General features: G+C 39.8%; 1 protein-coding gene and 1 long non-coding RNA gene across 2 annotated transcripts in view; one reads left to right on the forward strand and one right to left on the reverse strand.

The window, feature by feature from the left end:
* Positions 1-16,152, reverse strand: part of LOC146763873 (uncharacterized) — a 31,986-nt gene extending 15,834 nt beyond the window's left edge. The window contains exon 1 of the long non-coding RNA XR_014951041.1: positions 16,023-16,152. This is a non-coding gene — a long non-coding RNA (uncharacterized LOC146763873). The remainder of the gene's footprint in view (positions 1-16,022) is intronic.
* CER1 (cerberus 1, DAN family BMP antagonist) lies at positions 25-16,031 on the forward strand. The gene is made up of 2 exons (XM_021525574.4): positions 25-6,978; positions 7,835-16,031. Exons 1-2 carry the CDS (start codon positions 6,451-6,453, stop codon positions 8,126-8,128), a joined length of 822 nt encoding a protein of 273 aa, XP_021381249.1. The 5' UTR covers positions 25-6,450; the 3' UTR covers positions 8,129-16,031.
* Positions 16,153-16,757: the final 605 nt, after the last annotated feature.

Below are 16,757 nucleotides of genomic sequence, written 5' to 3' on the forward strand. Positions count from 1 at the left end.
TTATAATATTATAAATGTATACTTATATAGTTATATAAAATTATATTTTATATAAGATATATTAATATTACATTATTTATATTTATTTATAGTTATTCATATATTTATATAATGATATATAAATATATAAAAATAATTTATAGTTATAATATACCTGCTGTTTACTCTAATCAGCTTCTGAATTCAGTGTTTTCTTCTGTTTGGGCCTATTCTTGAGGAATACTATAAGGACATTTGTACCATGAGTTGACTACCCATAAATAAGAAAATGCTGTTTGTTTTGAGACATAAATCTAAGAAAATATATAGGTCTGCAAGCAGATATACAAGAAGAAGACTGCCAGTCTATAAAAATTAGTTTTAATATTACTCTTGATTTAAAGAAGGATGTGAAAAAAGTCCTTATCCCTCAGAAACTTCAGCCTCCTTCAGAGGAAATTCCCCCCCCTGCTACCCTATGCTGACTACAGTATGGATAACTCTGCTACTCTGTGTTACTTAAACACTGTTCTCAGTATCAGTACACTTAAATGATTTGAAAACATTAGGCTCTTGTTTTCAAGGCTTTTTAATGTTGGGGGTTTTTTTTGGCATTGAGGTAATGTACTGTTTTCAATTAGAAGTAGTCCTATTCACCAGGATCCCATAGCTTAGAGGTATAGAAGACAAAGGAGTACAGGAGAGCTGATCAGTATTCAGCATTCCTCCCAGCTCAAGACAAATGTATCCCCATGAGCAAGAAATCAAACAACAGTAGCAGAAGACCTACTGGGATGAGCAGAGAGCTTCTAGCCAATCTCAAGCAGGAGAAATTTATGGAACATGGAAATAGAGAGAGGCTGTATGGGTGGCCTATAGGAATATAGTGGGCATCCTGGAGACAGAAGATAGAGAGAAGGTAGAGTAACTGAATTCCTTCTTGGCCTCAGACTTCACTGCTGAGGCCATTCTTCAGTAATCCCAGACCCTGGAGGCATGAGAGGAAGACTGGTGAAAAGAAGACTTGCCCTTGGCCATTGAGGGTTTGGTTAGAGGTCAGCTAGGCAGACAAAACCAGAAATCCATGGGCCCTAGTGGGATGCACACACAGATGCTGAGGGAACTGGCAGATGTTGTTGCTAAACCCACTGTACATCTTCTTTGAAAAATGATGGAAGAGAGGTGCCTGATGACTCGAGGAAAGCCAGTGGCACTCCCATCTTCAAAAATGCCAACAAAGAGGATCTGGGAAGCTACTGGCCAGTCAGCTCCACCTCCATCCCTGGAAAGGTATTGGCACAGATCACTCTGGAGGCTGTGGCCAAGCACATAAAAGAAGAGAAGGTCATCAGGAGTAGTCAGGGTGGACTCACCAAAGGCAAATCATGTTTGACCAATCTGATGGCCTTCTGTGATGGCATGGCAGGATGGGTTGTTGAGGTGAGAACAGTGGATGTTGTCTACCTGAGCTTCAGCAAGACTTTTGACAGTCTCCCATAAAATCCTCATAGATAAGCTCAGGAAATGAGGATTAGAGGAATGGACAGAGAGATGGACCAAGAACTGGCTGAAGGCAGAGCTCAAAGAGTCATGATCAGGGCAGCAGTGTCCAGCAGGAGGCCTGCAGTCAGTGGTATTCCCAAGGGATCAATATTAGGACCAATCTTACTGAACTTACTTGTCAGTGACCTGGAGGAAGGGATCAAATGCCCCCTCAGCAGGTTTGCTGGTGACACCAAACTGGGGGCAGTGGCTGATCCACCTGAAAGCTCTGCTGCCGTTCAGTGGGACCTTGATCAGCTGGAGGGTTGGGCAGAGAGAAACCTGATGAGGCTCAACAAGGGCAAGTGCCAGGTCTTGCACCTGGGCAGGAACAGCCCCAAGTGCCAGCACAGGCTGGGGCTGACCTCCTGCAGAGCAGCTCTGTGGAAAAGGACCTGGGACTCCTGGTGGATCACAAGCTGTCCATGAGCCATCAGTGCCCCCGTGGCCAGGAGGGCCAATGTCATCCTGGAGTGCCCTGGGAAGAGTGTGGCCAGCAGGTCGAGGGAGGTGATCCTCCCCCTCTACTGAGCCCTGGTGAGGCCACAGCTGGAGTGCTGTGTCCAGTTCTGGGCTCCCCAGCATGAGAGAGACAAGGAGCTACTGGAGAGGGTCCAGTGGAGAGCCATGAGGATGATCAGGGGTCTGGAGCTTCTCTCTCATGGGGATCTCACCAATAGATAGAAATATCTCAAAGATGGGTGTCAGGAGGATGGTGCCAGACTCTTTTCAGTGGTGCCCAGGAACTGGTTTTAGTACAGTGACCATAAACTAAAGCACAAGACATTCTACCTCAACATGAGGCAGAACTTATTTACACTGAGGGTGGCAGAGCATTGAAACAGCTGCCTGTGGAGGCTGTGGGGTCACCCTCTTTGGAGACACTCAAAATCCACCTGTATGCATTCTTGTGTCACCTGCTCTAGGTGACCCTGCTTTGGCAAGGGGCTTGGACTGGATGATCTTCAGCGGTCCTTTTCAACCCTAATGACTGAAAGGGTGATTCTGTGATTAAGAATCTGGTATCTTAAGTATTGCATATAAACAGAGTGAGCAAAACAATATAATTTTATGCATATAGAAGAAATTTTATGGTAAGTATATATCTATTTTTATTTTAACTGAAGAAATCTTGTGTGCATCTTCTTTGGATTTTATTGCAAAAATATTGTTGGTGGTGTCAAATTCTTCAGTGAATAATCTGTCTCTCTCAAATTATTCACAACAATCTAGGAAGATGCAGCTTCCTGAAGTCTTTGCTCAGACTCCTTTTTCCCTGTCCCATGGGTTTTCCCAGTGTCTTTCTCCCTGTCCCATGCTTTAGCAATCTGCTGCTATCAATTACATCCCAAGAGAACTCCTCAGGCTGGGTCTGAAATTGGATACACTGTCAATTAGGCAGTACATATGTGCCAGTATCATTCAGAGACAGAACCACTCATTGTGTCCTGTGTATGTACCAACAGCCAGGAGAATGTGGTCCAATACATGTGAAAGGACGCTCATCCTAACTCCCCTGAAGACATAAAAAAGAATTCTAAAGTGTGAGCACCTTCATTTTGGCTGCCGTATAAAACTTAATGCTGTTCTTAGTTCTGTTGCCAGAACACAGAAAAGAAACAGAAATGTTAAGAGGAAAAAAATGCATGGAGAAACAAACAGTGCAACAGAGGTCTTGAAACATAGGGCAGTTCATGATGAAGAGTAACTATAGTCGGAGGTACAAAACTAAACAAACCTATTGCCTATTCTTGCATTTCATACCTTGTTAAGAGACCCTTGGTTTCACAATTAGAAATTTCCCATGAGGCCTGTATGTGATCTGCTTCCCTGAAACTCAGTAAAACAAAGACCACAGATGGCCTTCTTTGATAAGTACAATTATTGGAGAATAAACTGCATAGTAATAATTCATTAGTTCTGAGGTCTTCATATGGGGTCTGTGAAAGATATGTCTGGATACAAGTTTGTCTACATTGGACGTGTTTTGAAAATTACAAGATATTGAATTGGATTGTATATATAAAATCCATTTAAATGATTTGATCATCAATCATGGTATGATGAGTCTATTTAGCTCAACAGACAGAAAGTAATTCAAGCACTGCCCAAGAATTATTTTTAGGCATCAACTGGCAGCATAGATAATGTCCATTAATGACTGAATAAACTCCAGCTTTGAAACAAATGAATACCATTTTGCATTTGCATAGCACTCATCATCTATAGACCTGACAGTTTTAAAAGGATGGGCAGACATTCACAGTGACTATTTCTAGTGAAAACATAATGTCCTGAATAAACTGCTTCTATGAAGGCAAACTAAAGCCTGCTTGGAAGACACTGCTGCATATAGTTTTCAGATTTAATAACTAGAAAAACAGTGAAAACATGTTATGCTTATATGAAAGGGTGATCAGGCAGGAAAACAAGTGTTTAGAAAAGAAACAACATTGAGTTTTTTTGTAGAAAGCTGAGATTAGGTCTATTTAGAACATAATGATTATGTGCCCAGTCCAATGCCTGTAGTCAATTATTAGTCTATGCAGTCAATGTCACCACAAAGAGACTTGCAAATGCCTGGTATTTTTAACTTCAGAATGACTATCTTGAGCTTGTTGTCTGAGCTGAGATGGCTTCCTGTTATGCATGTAGGCTCTTGCCTAAGCAGAGAGGCTAAGGAGAGACCTGCTATGGTTATATAGGCAGCCACCTTCAAAACAGATTGTGGTAGTGTTTAGATACTGAACAAACCATGCCCAGATGTACAATGTCCCATATTTTACCCGCTTTGCCTCTTGGAAAGCAGCCATAGCATATTATTATAGGCATGAAGGAACAGTGCTAGACTTTCTTAGCAGAACCAGGCACACTGCTTTTTGATCTCATCAGATCTTCGGAAACACCATCCTAACCCCAGGAATTAGAACTGGCTTGACCTAGAAGTGAAGAGAGCTCTTTTATCAGCCTTTGGGTTGCAGAGCAGCTTGCAGAGTGACTTGCTGACACCACTTTGCTTCAGTCTTCTGAAGTCTTCTACTCTTCTGTAAATTGTGCATTTACATCTGAAAGTCTCAAAGGCCTCTCTTCTTGCTGTATGTTACAGGACAGAACATATGTTCTGTATGTACCAGAAGTGGATTCTGATCTCAAAGAGGTTTTTTTCATTGCCAGTGCACTACAATGTAACATTAGCAGCAAAACATCTCTACATATATATCAATAAGATGATTTTTATACATTCCTTGATAACAGTTACTCTGCAGGAATAACCCAGGCCAGTTTAGTTTACATAGTCTGGGAAGTCAAATCATTCCAGTTCTACAATTTACTAAATTTTTATCTGTGCATTATCAGAGACATCCTTAGATGACCTGCAAATATGTATCTTGCCTCAAAAAGACAAATTTAATGTATGAAAGGCATTGCCAAATGTGTTAAGATTCTCTGCATCAACATAACACAATACAACACAACACAACACAACACAACACAACACAACACAATACAATACAATATAATACATAGGTCTGAATATCAGCCCAGTCTTTGGGCTTTCCAGCAACTAAAACAGAGAGAAAAAGAAGGAAAACTCAAAATTTAATGTTCTTGTCATTGCTGAATAGTTTTGAGTGACTGTTACCAGTACATAGGTATTTTAGCTACATAAGTCAACTGCTTCAGTTGAAATTATTGGTGAACACAAATACGATGTGTGGATTCAAAGTGCAGCTCTAAGCAAGAAATTAATTCCCTGAAAATTAAAGTAATATCATACATCTAGTGCACATAATTTTTCAAGAATAATACAAACTTTAGAGTCTACTGACAGAGTTTTGTAGAAACAGGAGTGTGAAGATTAGTGCACCTAAATGACAAATTATCTGAAGCAGAATTTCTTTTGATATTAGGATCCCTATTTGCAATGTTTATTGAAAATAACTTTTTCTTCTCCCAAAACTTTTCTCTATATCCTGTTCTAGTAAATTATTTTTTCTTACATGCTGCATAGCATGATAATTATGATAATTGATAATTGTGCTAAAGATATTTCTATTTTAAGGCCTAGTAGACTTTAGGTATTTCTGTTGAGACTTTGATAGCTGGAAACATAAATATCTATTTTTAGCATGTTTTATTTAAATATTAATTTATCATTATAACTTTATAGGATGTCTGGAGTGGCTTTGGTGCCTGAAGAGGATGTGGCACTGTAGGATAATCTTTGAAAACCCAGGAAGCAGAGTTTCTTCACCTTGAGACTTTTTGCTCTGTGCTGGTGACATGTCTGCACTCCAGCTGCAAACCTGCTGTGAGGAAGATGGAGAGAGGGCTAGTGCTTCCTGATTGATTTCTTTGACTGTCTGAGCAGTAGTCTGTTAGTCATGCAGTCAGGTCATATCCCAAATCTGAGTCCAAAGATAGACTTAACCTTTGAAAATACAGTCTCCAGACTGAGCTTACTGTTTCAGCAAACTTTAATCAGCTTGCCTTTTCCTACTGTAATTAAATAACACTGTCCCTGTTTTGACAGTCTTTGGCTGTATGGAGTGGAAAGTCAAAATAAACAATGGAGACCACACTGAACATTCTAATACACAACTTCAAATGTTTACTTAATTTCTCAGCCTAAACTAGACACCTTATCCAAACATTTCCTCCTGTTGACTCCTTCTGTCCTCCACAACACCCTGAGTTACTAGATTATAGATAGGAGCTTCTAATACACATAACTCAGATTGAAAGCAGAGTTTCATTAGCACAAACTTCCCTATCATAATTGTAATCTACAGTAAATGAATGCAATTAGCCCCACCAGCATCTCCCCCAAGCCCTCCTCTCCTCTGCCATAATCTCTTCTTGTATAAAGCTAGCATACTACATTCACTGCAATAGCAGAAGGTCTACAGGGTAGCCCTTTCCAGGATCATGTCACTGCTTCTCCTTCAGATGTTAGTACTTTCATGTCTTGGAGCCACAGAGCTACAGAGAAATTCACAGCAAAGGAGAAGCAGAAGACCATTTCAACACTTCCTCTACCTGAACAAAAATCTCTTTGAAAGCCAAAGTTCTCCTGAGCTGGTAAGTGAGAACCCAGTAGAAGTTGAAGAGACCCTGAAAGTACCAAGCTTTTTTGTATCAATTCCACAGACAGCATCTGGAAGTGAGAAGAAAGAGGATAAAAAAATGTCCAGATTCATACTTCCCAGTGCAGGACTCCATGCAGACCAAAACCTTAGAACGTGGGTTGCATCCAGAGAGACCTCTCCTGTGGAAAACCTCTCTCCACCCCATTATCCCAGCAAGAGAGAGTCTGAATTTCCCTACAGAAAAGATGCCAAGAAATTCTGGGACCATTTCATGTTAAAGAAAAATTCAGCATCTGAAGAGGTTGTCCTGCCAATCAAGACCAATGAAATGCACCAAGAAAACTGCAGAACCCTGCCTTTCACCCAGGTAAGAACAAGCATTCAAGATCAACAACCACACCTTTCCCCCGGTCTCTTGTAATCAGCAACTAAAGGGACTTAGTCCTAGTCAAAGGTCTTCAGAACACTTGCTCAAAAGTGGCTGAAAGATTCTGATGAAAAAATTAGTCTGATGAGGCAAATAAACTGCAGCACTGGAAAGCCGCAGACTCAATTTTTATAGAGTTATTTATTATTTTTATGCACAGATATTTGGACATGGTCTAAGCAGGCAGGAAATTAATAAGTAATTATCCATTCAATGAATATACATCTCAACTGTTTGTAGATCTGAATAATGATTCTCTCTCTCTCTCTTTATATATATATATATACACATATATATATGTATAAATATACATATGTGTGTGTACATATACAGACTCTCAGGACAAGTATTTACAGCAAAAGCTGGTTGTTCTCTTACACATAAGCAATGACTGTTTTATCTTGTGTTAATTAGAAAACTGATGCTTATGTCTAATTTTGTGTTAAGAATTTAAGAGAACTGGTAAGTTGTCTCATGTATAGATGAAGCCATTCTGTCACATTGTAACATTAAGACAAGCAAACAGTAAAGGTAAAAGTGCTGCATTCTTTGTAAATCACCATCAATTCTCAGTGTTCTGTAACCATGATCTGTCAAGGACTATGTCTTTTCACATCCAGAACTAAATTTATTTCACACAGACATATGTATATACAGATGTTGCCTAGAAACCTGTACTATTAAGTGCAGTAGTTTTTGTTTCCTTTTTTTTTTTTTTTTTTTTTTTCCTCATGCCTTCTAGCAAATTCTATGGGCCATTTCTGCATCAGAAACATTAAATTGCTTTCTGTTTCAGGGTGTTACTCACAACAGCTGTGAGAAGGTGACAGTACAGAATAATCTGTGTTTTGGAAAATGTAGTTCTTTTCATGTTCCTGGTTCAGAAGATCATCTTTATACCTTTTGTTCTCGTTGCCTGCCCAGCAAGTTCTCCATGAAGCGCCTGGACCTCAACTGCACTGATTCTGTTCCAGTGGTCAAAGAAATCATGATTGTAGAAGAGTGTAAATGTGAAAGTCGGAAGATTAAAGACCCTGTGATTGGATCTCTACTGTCAGACTTGTATGAAAATGTACATGAGCACAATTAACTTGTGCAAAGTACCTCTTAATTGATCATAAGAATTTACAATGAAAAAATTCAAACAAGTTGTCATCACTCTAGTACAAAAAACAATTAAAAATGTATATTTTCTACATCATCTCTGTTTCAATAATAACTTTACCTAAAGTGTAACAAATATTTCCTTGCAGCTGTTAAGGAAAATTAGGTGAAATTGTATGGCTTATGTGTAAAGGTCTTACTTTAACAAGAGAAAACTTTAAAAATCTTCCACCCTTCCTATCATTGTTTCTAGGCTGCTAGTAAACAAAGACTGAATTAGCATGATTTATCTGCGTAAAACCTGAATATTGACTAGTTTTTCTTGCCTTTGCTTGTGAGGAGTGCCAATATAGCTGTATTAGCAACAAAAATGAGATTTTAGCCTGTTCCTGACAAAAACAGGTCTACTTTTACACCAAGATAATGGCTGGGGAGTGTAAAACATAAATGGACATGAGTTACATGTAAAGCTGTGACTAGTTAATGTCTGTGACTAGTTAAAGCTGTGACTAGTTGATCTCAGTTGGAGTTCAGTTCTCATTGAAAACTAATATACCAACAATTTACAACAATAGATAATGGGAAGGGGTATTTTGCCATAGAAATCACTTGCGCTCTTTTCCACATGCCTGCATTCACCATTATTTTTATTTAAAGTGTTGAACTGCAGAAGGAGAAAAAAAATATAAGATTACATACTCCTACAGAAAACATCACAGACAAATACACTGTTATTATTTAAATTCACCAGTATTTAAATTATTTAAAGACAATGCACATTTTCTAGTCCGATAAATATTTACATTGTTACTGAATCTAAGATAAAATTTAAATAATATTCTCAGCTCTTAAACTAAAGCAAAAAAGGCATTTATGTGACTGCAAGTCTGAGAATGGCTTTATCATTATAGCAATACCTTAATAACTTTACAGGAAAAGCTGAGAGAGGCCTGCTAGGAAGCATTGGAGTCTACTGCTAGGCAGCACAGCACTAGCGATTATTAGCTGAACTGCTGGCTTTCTGGCTCTCTCCAGCTGCTTCTCCCTAGATTTCTCCTGCAAACCTGGCATACTAGATAGAGATCAGCTTCCAGCAGAAGAGTTCAGCATATCTCTATGCCATTTTTTTCAGTCCTCTGAAAATCTGCTCTCAGACCTGGGCCACTGTTGTTAAACTGTCCAAGCTCTTTTTTATGGTATTGGAAATCACTATTGACTTAGCATATTCAAGGTCAAATTCAAGGGCTGGGGTAAATGATTCCTTATATTTGAACTGCAATAGAATTAGAAGTATCTTAATGTTCTTTCAGAAAACATGTGCAGCATGGCTTTGGAGTCCAAGGCCCATGTTGAATATTTACTAAAAATTGCATCTGAATTATATTCTGATATTGGGTGTGAAGCTGTTTGCTTTTCAGGCCACTTGCAGTGAATGAACTAAAGACTGGTACATAGTTACCTTTCCTTACATATAAACCTGTTTTTAGATAATAAAAATTGAGTACTAAAACTCAAGCAAGTCTTCTCTCTATTACTTTGTATGAAGGACTGATGTCAAAACTATATATGGCTGTTTATATGCTATATATAATGCCATCCAACTAACTAGCTATCAAGGTGTTATAATCCCTGCATTGTGTGTGAAAATTAATGTATATTTTTAATCAAGCCTAAGGAAGAAAAGTACACACAGCATTAATGTTATAAACCTTTTTCTCTTTAGTGATTATTTTGTTTAATCTGAAAAAACCAAGTGTTCTGAGATGTTTTACTCAGAATTTTTGACACATGTTTTAAAGCTGTCTGAATATATAAAAATGTTCATCCACATTTTTTTCTGTTTTCTGAAATACAAGTATGTTTTTAGGTTTGCAGGCAACCACTTGAATGTAGGACCTACATACACTCCAAATAAAATCACATCAATTAAAAAGAAAAAATCTTTCAGTCTTGTAATTTTGACAAAACTGATGGATATAGTATGAGTTTATCATGAGGATGTCTGAATCAAAGCTATACTGTGGACTGAAAAGTATTCAGCCTAATTTTTAAAGCTTCTTCTCTGTGCTGAAGCATTACTGCAAAGAAAGCTATTCATGTAAGGATTTTGCAGGACAACATTCTTAGTGTGAATTTGCACAGCTTAAAAGTAGGTGAAAAGAGGTAACGACAGCTGTAGTAATTGCTAATTAGATTAGTGCTGTAGGTTTTTTGGATGCATGTTTAATTAACCCAGCAATGACTGGTTGCATGTAATTAGCACAGTATTTTGCAAAATCAATCAATGTGTTAATTGGATCAGATTTCTCAGCGTTTAAAAAATCCAGATTAGGAATATGTTTTATCCAGGCCCTAAAGCGATTTTTCTCTCTGGGTATAATGATTGCCTCTACAAGTAGAACACTGTGGATTAGAAAGGTGAGGAGTGTGATCCATATCACTATATGGATGCTTTCAGTAGTAACATTATAGCAACAAAAACTAGTTGCAACTGCTCAGAGCTTGCATGCATTCTGTAATGAAAGCTTTTCCAGTGTAGTTAAGATGACAATATAAGTGCTGCTAATGTGATCTATTATGGAGCACTCCTGCAAACCTACTTATAGAACAAAATATAGTTGCAGAGCTCTCTGAAAATTCTAATAAATTCCAAGCAGTTTCTACACTTCTGCCCTTTTATTTGTCCCACTGTATATTTTTCAAATGGGTGTGCTTTGTGTAGAAAATAACTGAAGTGCTGTTTTCTCCCTACTGCTTTAGCAAAATAAATCTTCAGGCTATTCCTTTAAGTGTGGATTTAATGCAACCAACTTTAATGCCTGTAAATACATCAAATACCAGGTTTACATCAAATTCTTATTGAATTCTGCACAACCATATATTTCAGGGAAAAGTCTCTGAAGCTGCACTTCATGCTGTGCTTGGTACTGTTTTCACTGCCTATGAAACATTCACAACTAACCCCATGGCTCTCATCTGACCAGCTTTTACTGGCAGGTGGTGAAATTGCTTGCGGTGCTTTCTCCTAAATGTATGTACTCACTCGCTCCCTGCTGCAAGAGCAAAACAAGACTTACTCAGACAGAAGCTCTCTGCCAGCTGCATAATCATGTCTGGAATCATAATATGCTGAGTTGGAAGGGACCTCCAAGGATCATTGAGTCCAACTCCTGACCCTGCACAGGATAACCCCAAGAGTGTGCCTGAGAGTGTTGTCCAAACACTTCTGGAGCTGTCAGGCCGCTACTGTGACCATTTCCCTGGGGAGCTGTTCCAGTGCCCAACCACCTTCTGGGGGAAGAAACTTTTCCTAATTTTCCTAACCTCAACCTCCCCTCACACAGCTTCAGGCCATTGCCTTGGATCCTGTCAATGGTCACAACAGAGAAGAGTGTCTGTCCCTCCCCTTTCCTTCACAAGGAAGTTGTCTTCCAAACTGAGGTCTCCCATCAGTCTCCGAAGTCAGGCTGAACAGACAAGTGATCTCAGCTGTTTCTCATAAGGGCTCCTTCCCTCCAAGACTTTTCACCATTTTCACTGGTTTCTTTTGGATGCTCTCTAATAACTTAGTCTCTTTCTCATGTTGAGGTGACCAAAACTGCACCCAGAACTCGAAGTGAAGCTGTCCTGGCTCAGAGCAGAGCAGGACAATCTCCTCCCTTGCCTGGCTGGTGATGCTGATGCCCCCAGGACAGGATTGGCCCTCCTGGCTGCCAGGGCACTGCTGACTCACGTTCAGCTTTTCACTGACCAGAGCCCCCATGGCACTGCTTTCTCTTGTTGAACTTCATATGGTTGGTGATTGCCCAGACCCCTGATTTGTCAAGGCCTCTTTACAGGATCTCCCTGCCTTCAAGGGCATCAACTCCTCTTGGTTTTCTATCACCTGGGAACTTGGTTGCTATCCCTTCCAGTTGTGTATCCAAGTAATTAATGAAGATGTTGAAGAGTAAAGGGCCAAGGATGGAACCCAGCTAATGACAGGTCCCCAGTCCAATGTCACCTCATTCACTGTAACTCCTTGTGCCTATGAGCCAGCTGCTCACCCGTCACAGGATGTGTGTATCCAGCTGTGGGCTGGCCATTTTGTCCAGAAGGATCCTATGAGAGACAGCATCAAAAGCTTTGCTGAAGCCTAAAAAGATTACATCAACTGTCTCTCCTTGATCACCTGCATGTGTTACCTTGTCACAAAAGGAAATCAAGTTTGATAAGCAGGACTGTCTTCTCATGAAGCCATGCTGGCTGGGACCAATGACTGTGTTGTCCTTCAGATGTTCTTCAATACCTCCCAGAAAAATCACCATAACTTTACCAGACACTGAAGTGAGACTGACAGGACCCTGCAGTTTCCGTTCTGCAAGTTCTTTGCCCTCTCGTTAAAAAACAGACTATGTTATCCAGCTTCCAGTCAGTTGGGACTGCTCTGGATTCCCAAGACCACTCAAAAATCATTGAAAGAGACTTTGCAATGAAATCAGCTAGTTCTGTGAGGATTCTCAGATGAATTCCATCTCATAGACTTGCAGGGATCCATCTGGAGCAGCAGATCCTGCATAATGTACCCAGAACTATGTGCTGTGCCAGATGGTGCATTTTTAAGAGGTGTGGAACTGGGGCAATTTTGGGTCCTCCATCAGACAGTTTACCAGTAGAAACAGGAAACACTGGTAACAAATTATAAATATTTTACATTTTCTGTTGTGCTAAACCTAGCTCCTTGAATATCTGCTATGTAACAACTAACTTCAACTCACCTGAAATCATTCTCTGACAGCTGTGCACAGTCCTTCTGCTCAAGTGAGAAAGAATGGGGATGAAAAGATTCTGTAGCTGGCCCTAATACAAGAATATTGATAAAACTATCCTCATTGAGAACAAAACTATCCTGACTAGAGCACCTCAGGCTCCATGGCATCAGCAAACTGCATTTTCACTTCAAAATTAAAAAATTAACCAGAAGCTAAATACTACTACTACTACTACTAATGTTAATAATGATAATGGTAATGATAATAACACTTATAAAAATAATAATGATAATTACAACAATAATAAATAATAAAGAGCAAGCCTGATGTTTCTCTAAGGGCTTTTCTAAGGCATTTTCATTTTTCCTGGTTTAACTACTGCTTTTGTCAGACATTTAATCAGACATTCTGCTGGTGGCTGCAGCCTACAGTCAGGGTGTTCAAACTGAGCAGGCATGTACCTAAGCTACCTTCTGAACAAGGCTGTACCTGCTGAAGCTTTTTCAAACTCACCTCACTGCAGAGATGTGGAACATTTAGTCTGTTGCCCTGCCTGGTTTTTAGACAGCAACTCTTGGAGGAAGAGAGGCATTAGAAGAACTAATACTAGGACATCTGCAGCTGGACACTATCTGAGCAGAACTCCTCACACCACTGAAATGCCTGAGATGAAAATCAACTCCCCTAAATTAGACTACTGCCTTGTCTACCTTAGTACCCTATTTAATCTATCTGGGCTGCAGGATCAGGAGATTTCGCCATGTTTACTATTGAGGCAGGCAGATTAGAAAACATACATTGTGTTTGATTTTTCTGGCTATTAAGAAAGAAAATGGAGCCTGAGACACAATTTCCTTTAACACCTACAGCCTCATCCTCAACATGTCACACTGTGCCTCGTGGGCCACAAGAGGTTTTGTTTCAGCATGCTGTTTCATTGACACAGACTTTTTGCTTCATGATGCAGATCTTCATGACATCAAGAATTCTGCTCCCATTCTGGAGTTTACAACTGTCTTCTATGTATGTCACCAAGGTTTACAAGAAAATGAGCAATGCAGCGCTGCTGCAGAAATCTGGTAGCAACAAATTTTAGAAGGACCCAAGAAACTGAATACTGCTGAGAAGGCTGACTTCTCAGCTCAGTATGTATCTGTGCACAGAAAAAGTCCCTTCTGAATGTTGGTCAAGGGGCACAGTTGGGCTAAAAATGAATCCTGGAAAACAGACTCAAGAAGCAGGGGCCTTGTAAGCTGTAAGAGTGCACACCTCTCTCTTGCATGTGTTCCCCATAACAGAGCCTCAGCTGTTACTGCACATGGCTTGATTTTAGCAGGCTGATTTAATATTTACAGAGTGCCAATAAAATTTATAGGATGACAGCTGGTGGCTCCTGTGGTAATTTATAAACAGCAACAACACAACACAGACATCAGAAAATCCAAGAGGAATTCTATGCCATTGTGCAATATTCAGCACTAAAGAAGGTGAATAATTTTGCAGTCTTCTAATGATCTTTCTGTAATACATCCATATTGGATTTTATTTAAATCCATATTATGCAAAGCTAGGACTCCCATAGGTATGTTTTTTTCACAGAGAATGTAGTTCACCACAAAGTCTCATTATCTATCTATCTGGATTTGATATTCTGGCAAAAAAGTCAGGTAGTATCTCTAAGCCAGGACTTTTCAGTAGGGAAGTCCAGCACACAACTGCCTGCTTTTCCTCCAGCAATGTGCTTTCTCAAAAAAAAGCATTAACAAAAGTGGATTGCTGTGCTATGACTAAGCCAGAAAAGACCACTGCCCTTGTTCCACAACCTATGTTTACATCACATTCCTGAATAAAAAAATATATAACCTGCCTGGCAGGACCACAGGTCTAAAAACTGGCCATTATCTGTGTACCACTGTAGAAATGCAAATGCTTGGTACTTAAATGGAAGATAATATTACTGACTGATTCTTTTTCATGCCATATGAAACCTTCATTGATCATACTATTATTCTTTTATTATGCTTCCATTTTGCTTCCCTAGAACATGGTTTCCTTTTAATTTCTTGATTGTTTTGGTTTTTTCTTTCCTTTGAAATTAATTCTTCAAATCAGTGAACAGTCTTCACAGCTTATTAGGTCTTTTACATATAGACATAAATATACATATAAAATTTGTCATGGAATTGTGCCAGAGGCTGGTTTTTGTTATTTTAAAATATTTATAAACGAACAACTTTTTTAGGTTTTTTTTTCCCTTAGTAGATATATTAACAGTCCAATTAATAAGTCCATTATTTGCAGTGTTACCTACTCTTATTGATGTATATAAATTGTTCTGAAAGAACTGATCTCTGATTTTCCTGGAACATGCATCTTTCTCCTTCCAGACAACCTCCAGGTTCAGCTACAAATATTTATACTCAGGTTAGAGCAACTTCAGGTTGAAATGTTAACAATTGCCCTGTGTAATAGTGGGTTTTTTTAGGTTTTTTGTTTGTTTGTTTTGTTGGTTTTGTTTGTTGTTGTTATTTTCCCCCCCAGAATAATCATGTTATGATTAAGTTTTAGGAAGAATATGATCAGTAATAAAGGTGAGTTTTCAACATTGGTAGTCTTTACAACACCCCTCTTCATCTATTATTGTGAAGGGAAACTGCTCCAGGGTAAGAGCCCATCAATTTGCAGTGGGAACTATGCCACTCAGACAGATGGGGTACCTTTAGGTAGCCAAAAGATCATATATGTTCATCAGCAATGGGTGCACGAGTCATGATTCCCAGCTGGAAACACTGAAAATTTTGTCTGTTACAAGCTGTCTGTGGCTCTTACCCAAAGGTAATCCCTTGCAGGTGTGAATTATCTTTTTCAAATGAATATTGGCTTCTGTGGACAGGTAAGAGTACTATGTGAGCAAGAGGCACAGTGCAGCCGATGACCTGAATGTCATAAAAATTTTCTAACTGGTCTGAGCTGATTGAGGGGAGAGGCAAGGATGCAAAGCACAGAATTACAAGAGCAGTTCTTCATTCATAAACATGAAGTGTCCCATTCAAGTCAGGGCACACTGTGTTTATCAAATGGTTCTTATCCCTTTCATGTGTTCATATAAAACATGATTTGACAACTCACCACATAACCCACATTCATGTTGCTATTCTGGAAAACAGCAATTAATCTATGGTGTCCACCATCCAGCTGATTCTTTCTTGACTTAGGTGTCCCTGAAGCTGGTCTTGCTACAGCCACTTATGCCAGAAAACTGCAGGGTTTGGCCAGAGACGTTGAAAGTACTGGGATTCTGATGTTATCTTCATAGTCCAGAGGCATTTTTCTTCTTCATGTGTGGCTTTAAGATTCTGAGAGACAAGATACAGGATAAGAGGTGGGGGTTGTCCTCCTCTCTGCAGTGAGCTGGGGCCTTTCACTACCGTGAAACCGCGGTTATGTGGTACACAAAGTAAAGCAAGTCTCTCTTAAGGAAGCTAGTGTGAGTTTATACTATTAATTTAATACAACTTCAAGCTACAAGGCCTAGCTGGGCCAGCTGCCAGATCCTCCTAGGAGCAGCCTGGAGACTGAGGCAGAAGCCTTGCCTGCAGGGCTGTTTTGACAAGGACTGTAAAGAGACGCTGGAAAAAGGAAGTACGGAAGAGAGCTCATGCTGAAGTCCGTGCTGGGGAACGAGCAAGTGAGAGCGAGCTGAAGCCCTGGCGGGATGCGGCTCATCGGTCACACGGCTTTCCCACAGGGCAGGGCGGGGCAGCACACCCCTCGGCCGCTGCGTACACTGAGAGCCGAGCCGAGCCGAGCCGAGCCGTGCCCGCCCGGACGCCCCGGTCCCCATCCCCGAGCAGCACGGGCGGC

The sequence above is a fragment of the Lonchura striata genome, chromosome Z, assembly GCF_050655825.1.
Source record: "Lonchura striata isolate lonStrDom1 chromosome Z, ASM5065582v1, whole genome shotgun sequence".
Classification (NCBI taxonomy): domain Eukaryota; kingdom Metazoa; phylum Chordata; class Aves; order Passeriformes; family Estrildidae; genus Lonchura; species Lonchura striata.

Coding starts and splice junctions, on each gene's coding strand:
- CER1 (XM_021525574.4), top strand. CDS start 6,451: ATGTCACTGCTTCTCCTTCAGATGTTAGTACTTTCATGTCTTGGAGCC. Junction 6,979..7,834: donor GAACCCTGCCTTTCACCCAG/GTAAGAACAAGC, acceptor TTTCTGTTTCAG/GGTGTTACTCACAACAGCTG.